At 42.5% G+C, this 17,349-nt stretch overlaps 1 protein-coding gene across 7 annotated transcripts in view; it reads right to left on the bottom strand.

Moving 5' to 3' along the window:
* The window catches only part of ppfibp1b (PPFIA binding protein 1b), a 246,275-nt gene that overhangs the window by 74,865 nt on the left and 154,061 nt on the right, over positions 1-17,349 (bottom strand). For all 7 annotated transcript variants that reach the window (XM_073059796.1, XM_073059800.1, XM_073059797.1 and 4 more), the window contains 4 exons: positions 11,328-11,389; positions 10,535-10,622; positions 6,872-7,008; positions 5,252-5,376 (listed from right to left, as the gene is read on the bottom strand). In XM_073059796.1, the coding sequence (XP_072915897.1) occupies positions 5,252-5,376; positions 6,872-7,008; positions 10,535-10,622; positions 11,328-11,389 (412 nt within the window). The remainder of the gene's footprint in view (positions 1-5,251; positions 5,377-6,871; positions 7,009-10,534; positions 10,623-11,327; positions 11,390-17,349) is intronic.

Raw genomic sequence — 17,349 nt, 5'->3', positions numbered from 1 at the left:
TCTCTATTACTTCCTTCCCATAAAACAAATTGTCCCAATCCACTCCTTCTAAATCCTTTCGCATCTCCTCAGTTAGCCTTTCTCCAATCAAAAATCTCAACCCTGGGTCCAGACCTATCCTTCTCCATAATTATATTGAAACTAATGGCATTGTGATCACTGGACCCGAAGTGCTCCCCAACACATACCTCCGTCACCTGACCTATCTCATTCCCTAACAGGAGATCTAACATTGCCCCTTCTCCAGTTGGTACCTCTATGTATTGCTGTAAAAAAACTATCCTGAACACATTTTACAAGCTCCGAACCATCCAGTCCTTTTACAGAATGGGCTTCCCAGTCTATGTGTGGAAAATTAAAATCACCCAATCACAACCTTGTGCCCACTACAAATATCTGCTATCTCCTTACAAATTTGCTCCTCCAATTCTCACTCCCCATTAGGTGGTCTATAATACACCCCTATAAGTGTTACTACACTTTTCCCATTCCTCAATTCCACCCAAAGAGTCTCCCTAGATGAGCCCTCTAATCTATCCTGCCAAAGCACCGCTGTAATATTTTCTCTGACAAGCATTGCAATACCTCCCCCTCTTGCCCCTCCGATTCTAGCACACCTGAAGCAACAAAATCCAGAAATAATTAGTTGCCAATCACACACCCCCGCAACCATGTTTCACTAATAGCTACAACATCATATTTCCAGGTATCAATCCATGCTCTAAGCTCATCTACCTTTCTTACAATGCCCTAGCATTAAAATAAATGCATTTAAGAAATTCTCCATCTCTTGCTCTCAGTTTATCCCTAATAGTGCAAACAAATTTACTATCTTCTTTTTCTTCCTTTATTATGAAAATAATAAACAGAAACAAGAGCTGGAGTAGGTCATTTGGCCCATCAGGCCTACTCTGACACTCATTCAGATCGCGGCTGATTTGAATTCCCCAACTATGCAAAAATCTGAGTCTACTATTCAATTTGACAAGTAGGAACAGAGGAGATGTCAGGAGTAAGTAGTTGTTGTGTTGTTTTTTATGCAGAGAGTGGTGAGTGTGTGGAATGGGCTGCCAGCGGCGGCGGAAGCAGGAAGGCACCGGTGACCCCTGTTTCCATCCAAGGGGTCAGTGTGGACATGGTGGAGGATTACAAATACCTGGGGATACGAATTGACAATAAACTGGACTGGTCAAAGAACACTGAGGCTGTCTACAAGAAGGGTCAGAGCCGTCTCTACTTCCTGAGGAGACTGAGGTCCTTTAACATCTGCCGGACGATGCTGAGGATGTTTCACGCGTCTGTGGTGGCCAGTGCTATCATGTTTGCTGTTGTGTGCTGGGGCAGCAGGCTGAGGGTAGCAGACACCAACAGAATTAACAAACTCATTTGTAAGGCCAGTGATGTTGTGGGGGTGGAACTGGACTCTCTGACGGTGGTGTCTGAAAAGAGGATGCTGTCCAAGTTGCATGCCATCTTGGACAATGTCTCCCATCCACTTCAGAATGTACTGGTTAGGCACAGGAGTACATTCAGCCAGAGAGACTCATTCCACCGAGATGCAACACCGAGCGTCATAGGAAGTCATACCTGCCTGTGGCCATCAAACCTTACAACTCCTCCCTCAGAGTGTCAGACACCCTGAGCCAATAGGCTGGTGCTAGACTTATTTCCACTTGGCATGATTAACTTATTATTTAATTATTTATGGTTTATATGCTATATTTTTACACTATTCTTGGTTGGTGCAAATGTAACGAAACCCAGTTTCCCTCGGGATCAATAAAGTACGTCTGTCTGTCTGTCTGTCTATAGGGTCTTTTAAGGGACTCCTGGATAGGTACAGGGAGCTTAGAAAAATAGAGGGCTATGGGTAAGCCTAGGTGGTTCTAAGGCAAGGACATGTTTGGCACAGCTTTGTGAGCCGAAGGGCCTGTATTGCCCTGTAGGTTTTCTATGTTTTTATGTTTCTCTTGCTTCCCTGGGCAGAGAATTCCAGATTCGCTACATCCTGGGAAGAGCAGTCTTCCTCACCTCTGTCCTAGATATAACCCCCAGAACCTTGAGGATATGCCCCCCAAGTTCTAGTCTTAACTGCTTCAAACTTCTTTAGCCAGAGAGTGGTGAATCTGTGGAATTGTTTGCCACAGGCAGCAGTGGAGGCCGAGACTGTATTTATATTTAAGGCACAGGTTGATTGATTTTTGATTGGTCAGGGCATGAGGGGACGTGGAGAAGGCAGAAGATTGGACCCGGGAAGAAAATTAGATCAGCCATGATGAAATGGTGGAGCAGACTCAATAGGCCAAATGGCCTAATTCTGTTCTTGCATCTTTTGGTCTCATGGAAAAGGCTGTGAGTGAACGGTTGATTTCAGTAGCGAAGGCAGTTTTTACTACTCAGGGCAAAAGAGAGGCAAGACCCCGCAAGCGCGTGACGTCAGCCAGTAGAGCACGAAAGTTTTAAAAAGGAGATCGCGATATACAGCAGACAGCATTGGAGCAGGTAGCAGAGTGAGAAGGAGGCAGAGTGATAGGGCTTCGGTTCATTGGGCTTAGGCAGTAATGGGACAAGGCGAGGTTGGTTTACGTGTGTTATTTGTGGAAAGGAGGAAGTATGCGTGTGAGGTCAGTTTTCTGTGCGTGTGTGCGTGCTTGGGTGTGTCTGTGTGTTGGAGTCTCCCAGCCTCCTGGATGGCCATATCTGCACCTTGTGTGTCGAGCTGCAGCTCCTGAGGGACTGAGTTAGGGAACTGGAGATGCAGCTTGATGACCTTCGCCTGGTCAAGGAGAGCGAGGAGGTGATAGAGAAGAGCTTATAGGCAGGTGGTCACACCAGGGCCACAGGAGACAGGCAAGTGGGTCACAGTCAGGAAGGGGAAGGGGAATGAGAAGACTCAGGTACTAGAGAGTACCCCTGTGGCTGTACCCCTTGACAATAAGTGCTCCTGTTTGAGTACTGTTGTTGGGTTACCTGGGGGAAGCCACAGTCACCATGCCTCTGGCAGAGTCTGGCCCTGTGGCTCAGAAGGGTAGGGAAAGAAAGAGGAAGGCAGTAGTGATAGGGGACTCTGTAAGTTCAGGGGGTCAGACAGGCGATTCTGTGGATGCAGGAAAGAAACTCTGATGGTAGTTTGCCTCCCAGGTGCCAGGGTCTGGGATGTTTCAGGTCCTGTCCAAGATATCCTGCAGTGGGAGGGAGAACAGCCAGAGGTTGTGGTACATATTGGTACCAATGACATAGGTACAAAAAGAGAAGAGGTCCCGGAAAAAAAGACTACACGCAGTTAGGAAGGAAATTGAGAAGCAGGACCAAATAATCATCTCGGGATTACTGCCTGTGCCACGTGACAGTGAGAATAGGAATAGGATGAGGTGGAGGATAAATGCGTGGCTGAGGGATTGGAGCAGGGGGCAGGGATTCAGATTTCTGGATCATTGGGACCTCTTTTGGGGCAGGTATGAGCTGAACAAAAAGGATGGTTTGCACTTGAATCCCAGGGGGAGGGGGACCAATATCCTGGCGGGGAGGTTTGCTAAGGCTACTGGGGAGAGTTTAAACTAGAATTGTTGGAGGGGGTGGGAACCAAACTGAAGAGACTGGGGAAGAGCTGGCTGGCTCACAAATAGAAAAAGCTAGGAGACTGTGAGGGAGGATAGGCAGGTGATAGAGAAGGGACGCGCACAGACTGGAGGTTTGAGATGTGTCTATTTTAACACAAGGAGTGTTGTGAACAAAGCGGATGAGTTTAGAGCGTGGATCAGTACTTGGAGCTATGATGTGGTGGCCATTATGGAGACTTGGATGGCTGAGGGACAGGAATGGTTACTTCAAGTGCCAGGTTTTAGATGTTTCAGAAAGGACAGGGAGGGAGGCAAAAGAGGTGGGGGCATGGCACTGTTGATCAGAAATAGTGTCAGGGACGCAGAAAAGATGGACGTCATGGAGGGATTGTTTACGGAATCTCTGTGGGTGGAGATCAGGAACAGGAAGGGGTCAATAACTTTACTGGGTGTTTTTTTTATATATATATAGGTTGCCCAATAGTAACAGGAATATCAAAGATCCTGGAAAGGTGTAGTAACAACAGAGTTGTTGTGTTTTAATTTCCCAAATATCGACTGGCATCTCCCTAGAGCAAGGGGTTTAGATGGGGTGGAGTTTGTTAGGTGTGTTCAGGAAGGTTTCTTGACACAATATGTAGATAAGCGTACAAGAGGAGAAGCTGTACTTGATCTGGTATTAGGAAATGAATCTGTTCAGGTGTCAGATCTCTCACTGGGAGAGCATTTTGGAGATAGTGATCATAATTCTATCTCTTTTACAAAAGCATTGGAGACAGATAGAAACAGACAAGTTAGAAAAGCGTTTAATTGGAGTAAGGGGAATTATGAGGCTATCAGGCAGGAAATTGGAAGCTTAAATTGGAAAAAGATGTTCTCAGGGAAAAGTACGGAAGAAATGTGGCAAATTTTCAGGGGATATTTGTGTGGCGTTCTGCATAGGTATGTTCCAATGAGACAGGGAAGTTATGGTAGGGGACAGGAACCACGGTGTACAAAGGCTGTAATAAATCTAGTCAAAAAGAAAAGAAAAGCTTACAGAAGGTTCAGAGAGCTAGGTAATGTTAGAGATCTAGAAGATTATAAGGCTAACAGGAAGGCGCTTAAGGAGGAAATCAGGAGAGCCAGAAGGGCTGGCAACGGTGGTGGAGGCAGATACAATAGGGTCTTTTAAGAGACTTTTGGATCGGTACATTGAGCTTAGAAAAAGAGGGCTATTGGTAAGCCGAGTAATTTCTAAAGGTAGGGACATGTTCAGCACAACTTTGTGGGCTGAAGGGCCTGTATTGTGCTGTAGGTTTTCCATGTTCTCTGTTCCATTAGCCACTATTATTGTGTACATCATTTGTCCAGCAGAGATACAAACACTTCTTCCAGAATCCCAGCATCCTCTTGCTTTGCCCCTGTAGGAGCCTGAATTTAATCCCATCTGATGCTGGGGATGTATCCACCATAAAGCCCATTTCACAACAAGCAATTAACCCTATTAATGTTACAATTAATAGATTACCTACAAATGTGTTACTCTCTCAAATTAGCTTTTGAACATTGCAGATGACTTCATGAACCACCTGACGACTTTGGTCATAGCTTATTTGGTACTCAAACATATCATTTACAGGAAGCCAACCACTACACTTTGCTGTTTCATTGTGCCATCTCATCAGATAATCAAATGAAAATACTCCTACCAAATGTCAGGTCTTGTTTCTGCTTCAGGTTCCTTCTTATCAACCTGCTCAGCACAGCTCTTGGGAGTAGATGATACCATTGGTATTGGCACCTGCAGAACACTGGTGTGGATTTGCACTGGTTCCTAAAATACAATTATTCAATTATCATTCACTTTCCATCCAATATATTCTGTTAGCTCTCTCTGGCCAATTCCCCTTAACAATTAGAATGTAATAATTCTTTGAATTTCCGTTGTAGACATAAATAATGACAATGTACAAAATTGAATTTGGAAGACACAGAACATGTAGACAGGGTTGTAAAGAAAACTTTTGGCACATTGGCCTTTGAAAATCAATGCATTGTGTACAGGAGTTTGAATGTTATGCTGAGGTTGTATAAGATGTTAGAGGACAAATATAGAGCATTGTGTGCAGTTTTGGTCACCAACCTACAGGAAAGATGTAAACAAGGTTGAAAGATTGCTAAGAAAATTTACAAGGATTTAAAGAGCAAACACGAGGAAATCTGCAGATGCTGGAAATTCAAACAACAACACACAAAATGCTGGTAGAACACAGCAGGCTAGGCAGCATCTATAGGGAGAAGCGATGTCGACGTTTCGGGCTGAGACCCTTCGTCAGGACTAACTGAAAGAAAAGATAGTAAGAGATTTTAAAGTAGTGGGGGAGGGGGAAATGCAAAATGATAGGAGAAGACCGGAGGGGGTGGGATGAAGCTAAGAGCTGGAAAGGTGATTGGCGAAAGTGATACAGAGCTGGAGAAGGGAAAGGATCATGGGACGGGAGGCCTCAAGAGAAAGGGGGGGGGGGGGGGGGGGGGGGGAGAGCACCAGAGGGAGATGGAGAACAGGCAAACAACTAAATATGTCAGGGATGGGGTAAGAAGGGGAGGAGGGGCATTAACGGAAGTTAGAAAAGTCAATGTTTATGCCATCAGGTTGGAGGCTACCCAGCCGGTATATAAGGTGTTGTTCCTCCAACCTGAAAACCTGGAAAAAAGTCTCTGCTGTTCAGTCAATCTATGCCTCTTAATTATCCTGAAGAATTGGTTAACCCATTTACTTGGAGTTCCAACAGCAGATAAATATCTAGCCTCCTGTGGAAGAATTTAAGACTCTTTGGATATGTAGGGGTTAACCTAATCACTTGTAAATGCTCTTAATATTCAGCTAAAAGTCCTTGCAAGTCTTAGAATTTAGCTAAAAGTCCTTGTAAGGAAGATGTTATGGCACTGTATTTACGTAATGCTCTTGTTTGTTGAAAATCTAGTCCTAAATTCAATGTCATGTTGTTTGTTGAAATCTAGTCCCAAGTTCAAAGTCAAGAAATGCTCCTGTTAAGTGCTTTTAGTCACGTACGTTGTGTCTATATAATGGAGGGTGTCTAAGAGCTAAGCAGAGCCCCTAAGCACCACTTCTGGGTACAGAGGCTCTCTATGATATCATGTAACAAACAATTCTCTGAGTCGGCCTGATTTATTCTGTCCGCAGCTCCTGAGATTTATCCGCAACACCTCCTACTTCTCAATTAACACTTCTTACTGGAAGACATGCTAATATGAACCCACGATTTAATTCTTCATGCATGTTTCAGACTGGAATGTCATAAACTTACCAGTTCAGGCATCACAGTTGTAGTCACTATATCAGGGGAGAAGGATGTAGGAGAAGCCAGCTCCATCTCCAATATTTCACTGCTGTTAACTCCTGCAGGACCTCCAATCAGACATCCGTCACCCTCATCTTCTTTTGCTTCAATAAAACAATCGACAACTGTGATAATTTGTAGAGTCATGGCACAGACATTGGCCCTTCTTCCTATCTAGTCTGTGCTCAGTTATTAAATTTTTACTGATGTATTTCTTGCTGGAGGAAATATTGTCTGTTCTCACTAACAATTTTAATTTGCTCTCACTTATACTGTACATTGCAATGAGGTAATGCATTCAATTTGAGAAATTTAGGTTTTAATAAAGTATCAGCCTTTAAAAAAAATCAAGCACAGATTTATGAAATTGTGCTAATGCCTCTGATCTTGGCAACTGTAAACTTAAAACACCCAAGCTTCTGTTGCAACATATTTAATCCTCTTCAACTGATAGGAATGAATAATAAAAGGCCAACTGTTTATTCCCTTCCATTGACGCTGCCTGTCCTGCCAAGTTCCTCCATCCTTCTTAAAGGCTCTGTTCGACTATTAACATGAGAGATTCTGCAGATGTTGGAAATCCGGAGCAACACACAAAATGCTGGAGGAACTCAACAGGTCAGGGAACATCTATGGAGAGGAATAAAGAGTCGCTATTTAGGGTGTAAAGGCCTTACTTGGAGTATCGAGAGCAGTTTTGGGCCCCTTATCTTAGAAACGATATGCTGAAACTGGAGTGGGATCAAAGAGGTTCAAGAAAATGATTCCAGGATTGAATGGCTTGGCATATGAAGAGAGGTTGATGGGCCTGTATTCACTAGAATTCAGAAGAATGAGGGGTGACCTCATTGAGACCTATCGAATGGTGAAAGGCCACGATGGATTGGATGTGCAAAGGATGTTTCCTATGGTGAGAAAGCCTAAGACCAGAGTATACAGGCTCAGCATATAAAGGTGTCCTTTTAGAACAGAGATGAGGAGGACTTTCTTCAGCTACTGAGTGGTAAATCTGTGGAATTCTTTGCCATAGGCAGCTATGGAGGTCAAATCAGCATGTATATTTAAGGCAGAGGTTGACAGATTCTTGATTGGTCAGGACATGAAGGGATATAGCGAGAAGGCAGGAGATTGGGGCTGAGAGGAAAATTAGATCAGCCATGATGAAATGGTGGAGCACACTCGAAAAGCCAAATCGCCTAATTCTGCTCCTACATCTTATGGTCTTATAATATTGCATAAAAGGAAACACAGAGGCCATTTCTCAATGTGAAGATGCATCAAAGGTTAGTCAGAGAAGGCAGGCGAATGGGGATGAGAGGGATAATAAATGAGCTATTACAAAATGGCATTCTGATGTACAAGGGACATGTAGGTGGGCATGGACATCGCAGATGGAGCATATTACGTTAAATTCTAATGTAACCTGGTACTTGATATAGGCGTCTCAAGATGATAAGAGGCATAGATAGAATGGACAGACGTTTTTCCCAAGGTGGAAATGGCCAATTCCAGGGGCATAATTTTAAGGTGATTGGAGGAAAATATAGGAGAGATATCAGATGTAGGTTTTTATCTCAAACACAGATTGGTGGGTGCGTGGAATGCACTGCCAGAGGTGCTGGTAGAAGCAGATACATTAGGGACATTTAACAGACTTAGATAGGACATGGATGAAAGAAAAACAGAGGGCTATGTAGGAGGGAATAGTTAAGATTAATTTTAGAGCAGGTTAAAAGTTTGGCACAACATTGAGAACAGTACTGTGTTGCACTGAAGAACAAAAGGAAAAGATTTTTTTTTATATAAAATGGTTAGAGATTGAAACATGCTGATACTCTGATTGTCTGTATATAAATCACTAGAGATTCGCATGTATATACAACAGGTAGTTGAATATCTGGATTTTATTGTTTTTAAAGATGCCCACCTAGGCCCACATGAAAATGAATCTCAGGGTTACATATTGTGACATGCATGTAAAATTACTAAATCTTACATTGAACATTGATTCCTAGATGGCAGAGGTATCACATAGGAAGAGATTGTGGATTGGGCCTGAACCCTTTAGCGCTCAGGAGAGTGATAGGTAACCTCACTGAGATGAGCAAATGCCCATGTGATTGGCAGGATCCTATGTGGTTTGGAAGGATGAATATGAGGATAATTTTAATTCTGGTTGTGGTCAAAAACACAAGACCAGTCAGCTACTCAGGACAGAGAAAATAAATCTTTGCCCAGAAGGCAGTGAAGTGGGAATCTCCTCCCTGGCGGTCAGTGGAGCCCCTGTCACTGAGCATATTCAAGATAAAGCAACACACACAAAATGCTGGAGGAACTCAACAGGTCAGGCAGCATCTATGGAAAAAAGTAGAGTCGACGTTTCAGGCAAGATCCTTCAGCAGGACTGGAGAAAAAAAGATGAGGAGTAGATTTAAAAGGTGCGGGGAACAGAAAGGGAATAGGAGATGGGGAATGGTGAAGAGAGGTGGGGATTATCAGAAGTTCGAGCAATTGGTGTTCGTGCCATCAGGTTGGAGGCTAAGCAGATGGAATACAAGGTGTTGTTCCTCCAATGGGTGTGAAAGAATTGATGCTTTGGGTCAAAACCCTGCATCAAGACAGATTGGAGACAGAAGGCAACAAATGATTGATTGAGTGAGAATGGGGGTGTGGGGAGGTGTTTGGATGATTAGGAGATTAGCTAGGTAGCACATTTAACCATGCCTCTTATTTTGTGTATTCATCCGCACCTCTTATACCTTCATAGAGACTGCTTCTTTCACAACATGAAAAATAAACAGCCCATCAAATCTCTCCTCACAAATAAAGCTCTCCAAGTTTTAGAGAATATGCTCAGATGCATTTATCATAAATCCTGGTGAATCTCTTTGGCACTCTCCAGCATAATTACTTCCCTCCAGTAGTGGGACAACCAGAAGTACACAATACTCCAGGTGTAGTCGAACCTGTGTGTTGAAAAGCTGCAACACAATACCCCAACCCTATGCCGTGACCCGTAAAGGTAAACATGCCATAAGCTTTATTCAGCACCTTATCAACTTGTGTTACTACTTTCATGAACTGTGGATCTGAAGCCAACTGAGTGTCAAAAGGTTGTGGGGAGAAGGCACGTGAATGTGGTTGGTAGGAATAATAAATCAGCCATGATGGAATGGTGGAAAAGACTGGATGGGCCGAATGGCCTAATTCTACCTGTGATTGTTTCTGGAGCTTTCCCTGTCATTGGTCTGTTATTATTTCCCTATAGCCTTTTTCAGAACAAAGGTGTAACAAGGAATTTGCACACCCTTCCCGTGACTGCAAGGGTTTCTTCCGGGTGCTCCAGCTTCCTCCCACATTCCAAGGATGTACTGGTTGGTAGGTTAACTGGTTGTTGCAAATTGTTCTGTGTTTCGGCTACGGTTAAATCGGTGGATTACTGAAGGGCGCGGCTGGAAAGGCTGGAAGAGCCTATTTTGTGTTGTATCTCAATAAAAAAAAATTCTAGCCCTTGGGTATTACCAGAAGACATAGAAGCAGATTAGGCCATTCAACTCTGATGCTTCTGGTGCATGAAAGATGGCCAGGGCATCAATCATTGAACCATTACTGATGATAAAACCAGCGCACCTTTCTTACTATGTGTCACAGACATCACCATATCTTGCACTTTCTTGTATCTGTTCAGAGATTGTCGCAATTCTTCAATCTTCCGATCCTGAAAAAGAATAGCTTGAGCAATTGACCTACATGCAAAACAGAGTAACATTCAAACATGCCAGAAACAGTTTTTACCCCGCATTGTTTAGACAGATATTGGAAGATTTTACCTGACGAGATCATGACTATATATACAATTCTTGATTTTTCCCATGTTCTCCATTATGGGATTTGAATCCATGACCCTTGGTCTACTGGGTTTCACAATCAGTCACAAACCTTCAATTATCAGTATTCACAGTTCACCCTACTTATCGAACAATCATGGTGAGGATTTTCTGATAGTGGGGAGATGGAGACCAGAAGACAGAGCTTCAATAGAGGAACATCAATTTAAAACAGATGAGGAGGAATTTCTTTAACCGGAGGGTGAATTTGTGAAACTCACTGCCAGATGGCTGTGGTGGCCATGTCATAGTGTGTACTTAAAAGTGGAAGCATATAGGTTCTTGATTAGTCAGTATGTCAAAGGTTACGGGGAGAAGGCAGGAGGAGAGTGTGGTTGAGAGCGATTATAAATCAGCCTTAATGCAATGGTGGAGCGAACTCAATGAGCCAAATACCTTATAGGCACCAAAGGAGCCTCACTGGCTCAAGAAAGTAACTGTCTCCGACAGCAAACAGGGAAGGGAATCAATTCTTAAAGATGTGGACTATATTTCCTGAATGAATCAAATAATCTTTAGATAATTAGAAAACTTACCTTCTCCTCATTTGCTGCCATCAAAGATTCAACAGCCTTTTTCATTTTATGGACCTCAAGATCTGAAAATACCAGAAAGAGAGTGCACCATGAAATCTGTATATTTGCAAACTGCAAAGGATTCCAAATCCATGCCAGGTATTGTCTTCGCTTTAAGGGAACACTAACCATAAATTAGGCACATTCTACAAAAGGTAAAAGGCAGTTTGGTTGCATGCTGCTTTAATGAAAATAGAGCCATGTAATACTATAACTCAAGCAAATTAAAAGCATTAAACAAATCGAGACGTGTTAGATTACATGCAGTAAATAGCTGCTCACAAGCTGATGCAGATGCATTCCCAGTTGATGAGAACCAGAACTCCAAGTATACACTTACAGATGTATTGAATGTATTCTTCAAAAGAGCAGCTTCAGTTTTAATCTGAACTATTTTCAACTTTCAATGTCACTAGTCATGGAGTCACAGAACACTGCAGCACAGAAACAGGCTCTTTGGCCCATCTAGTCCATGTAAAACTGTTATTCTGCCTAGTCCCATCAACCTACACCTGGACCATAGCCCTCCATACCCCTCTCATCTATGTACCATCCAAATTTTTCTTAAAATCGAACCCGAATCCACCACTTCCATTGGCAGTGCATTCCACACTCAATGTTTCAGCTTTTCACCCTCTTTAGCTATATTAACTAAATCTCTGTGGAAACCTAAAGAGTACGTGCAGCTGAAAAGACGACAATTAGGGATTGCTAACCACAGCATCACTCAGGTCACTGTATGGAGAGGAAATGAACGTGAAGATAAATGAGCAGGAATGGACAAACTTAGATTGAGGAGATCTTGTTAAAGCAGAGAAAAAGCAGAACATAATGATTAATCAGCAGCTGGCAATCTTTGAATAATTTGCAAATGACTTGTATTTTGAGTCAAAAACGAATGCAGCAAGATCTATGCAAACCAAAATTTAAAATACTGATGAAGACTAAATGAAATCAAGAATTTTAATAATTACATAAAAATATATTAAGAATGAGAATTTATTTTACGGGTGCTAGTATGACAAAGATTAAAAGAGGATTTTCAACAATTTATCCAAATGGTAAAAATGCAACTGAATTAGGAGTGAAATACAAAATTCATGAAGTAAAATGGTAGAAAAATATAGGCTTGGAGTAAATATTACAAAAAAACAAGGACAGGTTACAATGTCTGATAACAAATAGCCCACACTATCTAAAGCACAGTTGGAACGAAGAGTTGCCAAAACTAAATTGTTTAAGAGAAAGCAAGCTAGGTAACACAAAACAAGTTCCATAGTTAAAGACAACTCTTGGATGATTTCAAAATTTTGTTGGTTTAGATTTTGAACGATTTCCTGCACTAATTCAATAAAAGGCAGCACATTTGGCTGACTCGCAATCTATATTTAAAAGTGGGAGAGAGGAAAACTGCACATGCAGAAAATAGTTTTTCCATTTATTTTCAGGACCTGGGTAGCATTTACTGCCAATTCTACAAGTGGAATATCAGTTTAAATTTAAAAAAAACTAGAGGAGAAAGAAGCAATGCAAAATGCTTCAAATGAAACAATACCAGGATTAAGGGTCAAGATAAGAGTTACACGAGAATTAGATTGATCTTGGAGTAAGTTAAAAGGTTGACACACACTATGGGCTGAAGAGCGTGCACTGTGCTGAATGTACTATTACAGGAAATAAGAATCCTCAATATGCTGAGATGCATACCAGAAGGCACCCTTTTAAGATGAGAGGACATAATTTCAAAGGAGATTTGAGAGACAAGTTTGCTGTTATTTATTCATTTAACACAGAGTGGTAGGTGCCTGGAATCACTACTTGGAGTAATGAAAGAAGCAGGTACAACAGAGACTTTTAAGAGGCATTTAGAAAGGTGCTGAAAGTAGAAGGATTTATGGATGTTGGTTAGGCAGAAGAGATTAGCCTATAAAACTATAAGATATTGGGCGGGGGGGGGGGGGGAGATAAGTAGGCCACTCGGCCCATTGAGTCTGCTCCGTCATTCAGTCATCCCCACTCCCCTGCTTTCACCCCGTACCCTTTGATACCCTGGCTAATCAAGAACCTATCTATCTCTGCCTTATATACACACAACAATTTGGCCTCCACAGCCACTCGTGGCAACAAATTCCACAGATTTACCATCCTCTGACTAAAGTAATTTCTCCGCAACCCCGTTCTAAAGGGACGTCCTTCAATCCTGAAGTCGTGCCCTCTTGTCCTAGAATACCCTACCATGGGAAATAACTTTGCCATATCTAATCTGTTCAGGCCTTTTAACGTTCAGAATGTTTCTATGAGATCCCCCCCTCATTCTCCTGAACTCGAGGGAATACAGCCCAAGAGCTACCAGACGTTCCTCATACGGTAACTCTTTCATTCCTGAAATCATTCTTATGAATCTTCTCTGAACTGTCTCCAATGTCAGTATATCCTTTCTAAAATAAGGAGCCCAAAACTGCACACAGTACTCCAAGTGTGGTCTCACAAGTGCCTTATAGAGCCTCAACATCACATCCCTGCTCTTATATTCTATACCTCTAGAAATGAATGCCAACATTGCATTTGCCTTCTTCACAACCGACTCACCCTGGAGGATAACCTTTTGGTATCCTGCACAAGGACTCCGAAGTCCCTTTGCATCTCTGCATTTTGAATTCTCTCCCCATCTAAATGATAGTCTGCCCGTTTATTTCTTCCACCGAAGTGCATGACCATACACTTTCCAACATTGTATTTCATTTGCCACTTCTTTGTCCATTCCCCTAAACTATCTAAGTCTCTTTGCAGGCTGTTTCCTCAACACTACCTGCTCATCCACCTATCTTTGTATAATTGGCAAATTTAGCCACAAATCCATTAATACCGTGATCCAAATCATTGACATACATTGTAAAAAGCAGCGGTCATAACAACGACTCCTGTGCAACTCCACTGGTAACCAGCAGCCAGCCAGAATAGGATCCCTTTATTCCCACTCTGTTTTCTGCTGATCAGCCAACACTCCAGCCACGCTAGTAACTTTCCTGTAATTCTATGGGCTCTTATCTTGCTAAGTAACCTCACGTGCGGCACCTTGTCAAAGGCCTTCTGAAAATCCAAGCACACTACGTCTAATACATCCCCTTTGTCTACACTGCTTGTAATTTAGAACATATAACACAGAACATAGAAAACATACAGCACAATACAGGCCTTTCGGCTCACAAAGTTGTGCTGAACATGTCCTTACCTTAGCAATTACCTTGGGTTACCCTGGCACCTGGGAGGCAACACGCCATGCGGGTATCTCGATCAGGCTGACAAAACCTCCTGTTTATTCCCCTCACTATGGAATCCTCTATGACTACTGCATTCCTCATCTTCTTTTCTCCCTCCTGTACCACGGAACCAGCCTCAGGGCCAGAGACACAATGACAGACACATAGAAAACCTGCAGCACAATACAAACCCACTGGCTCACAAAGCTGTACTGAACGTGCCTTTACCTGAGAAATTACCTAAGGTTACCCATAGCCCTCTATTTTCTGAGCACCATATACCTGTCCAGGAGTCTCTTAAAAGACCCTATCGCATCCACTTCCACCACCTTCATTGGCAGCCTATTCTACGCACTCACCACTCTGTGTAAAAAACTTACTCCTGACATCTCCTCTGTACATACTTCCAAGCACCAACTGTGCCCTCTCATGCTAGCCATTTCAGCCCTGGGAAAAAGCCTCTGACTATCCACACAATCAATGCCTCTCATCATCTTATACACTTATAATGGGTCACCTCTCATCCTCCGTCACTCTAAGGAGAAAAGGCTGAGTTCACTCAACCTATTCTCCTAAGGCATTCTCCCCAATTCAGGCAACATCCTTGTAAATCTCTTCTGCATCCTTTCTACAATTTCCACATCCTTCCTATAGTGAGATGACCAGAACTGAGCACAGAACTCCAAGTGGGGTCTGACCAGGTCCTATATAGCTGCAACATTATCTTTCAGCTCCTAAACTCAATCCCACGATTGATCACGGCCAATGCACCATACGCCTTCTTAACCAGAGTCAACCTGCGCAGCAGCCTTGAGTGTCCTATGGTCTCAGACCCCAAGATCCCTTTGATCCTCCACACTGCCAAGAGTCTTACCATTAATACTATATTCTGCCATCATATTTGACCTACCAAAATGAACCACCTCACACTTATCTTGGTTGAACTCCATCTCATCCCAGTTTTGCATCCTATCAATGTCCCACTGCAACCTCTGACAGCCCTCCACACTATCCAGAACACCCCCAACCTTGGTGTCATCAGCAATTTTACTAACCCATTCCTCATCCAAGTAGTTTATAAAAATCATGAAGAGCAGGGTTCCTGAGGCACACCACTGGTCACCGACCTGCATGCAAAAATGACTCATCTACAATCATTCTTTGCTTTCTGTGGGCAAGCCAGTTCTGGACCCACAAAGCAATGTCCCCTTGGATCCCATGCCTCCTTACCTTCTCAATATGCCTTGCATGGGGTACTTTATCAAATGCCTTGCTGGAATCCGTATACACTACATCTACTGCTCTACCTTCATCAATGTGTTTAGTCACATCTTCAAAAAAAAACTCAATCAGTGTCGTAAGAATATAGAATAGTACAGCACAGTACAGGCCCTTCAGCCCACAATGTTGTGCCAACCCTTAAACCCTGCCTTTCATATATCCCCCCACCTTAAATTCCTCCATATACCTGTCTAGTAGTCTCTTAAATTTCCTTTCTGTTGCCTCCCACCCTTCTTAAATAGCAGAGTAGCATTTGCAATTTTCCAGTCATTAGGTACAATGCCAGAATCTATCGATTCTTGAAAGATCATTGTTAATGCCTCTACAATCTCTCCAGTTTCTTCCTTCAGAACGCGAGGATGCATTTCATCAGGTCCAGGAGATTTATCCACCCTCAGACCATTAAGCTTCCTGAGCACCTTCTCAGTCGTAATTTTCATTGCAAAAACTTCACTTCCCTGACACCCTCGATTATCCAGTATACTGCAGACTTCTTCCACTGTGAAGACTGATGCAAAATACACATTCAGTTCCTCTGATATCTCTGCATCTCTCATTACAATATCTCCAGCGTCATTTTCTACTGGTCCTATATTTACCCTCGACTCTCTTTTACCCTCTATATACTTAAAAAGCTTTTAGTATCTTCTTTGATATTAGTCACCAGCTTCCTCTCATAATTCATCTTTTCCTTCTGAATAACCTTCTTAGTTTCCTTCTGCAAATTTTTAAAAAGGGCCCCAATCCTCTATCTTCCCACTAGCTCTGGCTTCCTTGTGTGCCCTCTCTTCTGCTTTTATTTTAGCTCTGACTTCACTTGTCAGCCACTGTAGTGTCCTTCTTCCCTTTGAAAATTTCTTATTTGGAATATATCTATCTTGCACTTTAGCTTAGTTAACCATTTGAATACTAATTTATTTGGTTCGAAGGGCCTGTTGCTATGCTTCATATTTTAAATTCTACGTGCGAAGGAGAAAGACTGTGTTGAGTTCTGTTTTCTCCTAATCACGTGAAAATTGTTGAATGTTGCTTTATGTTGCATATAACTCCAATGCATCACAGAAAATTCCTAATACATGTAGTTGTAGCCAATCACTGGAGGAACTCAACAAGTCAGGCAACATCTATCGAGGGGAATAAACAGTCAATGTTTCAGGCAGAGACCCTTAATCAGCAGTTGTAAATATGTATGGGAATAAAGTTGGTTCTTGATGAAGGTTCATCAAGTTGCAACTTTAATGGTGTTTGTCTCTCCATATTTGCTGCTCAATCTGTTGAGGATTTCCAACATCTTCCAACTGCATTCCAGATTTCCAACATCCATTTTGACAATACTCAGTTACAGAGAGCAGAACTGCAGGGCCTAATTCTTTCTTCTTCACTTTAAAAATCCATCCAAAAATATCAACTGCCCTGAAATTCTACAATAAAAACTGGCAGAG

Source organism: Hemitrygon akajei, chromosome 10, assembly GCF_048418815.1.
Source record: "Hemitrygon akajei chromosome 10, sHemAka1.3, whole genome shotgun sequence".
NCBI classification, from domain to species: domain Eukaryota; kingdom Metazoa; phylum Chordata; class Chondrichthyes; order Myliobatiformes; family Dasyatidae; genus Hemitrygon; species Hemitrygon akajei.
The sequence above is the reverse complement of the archived record's forward strand: the minus strand, read 5'-3'. Positions and strand labels throughout refer to the sequence as shown.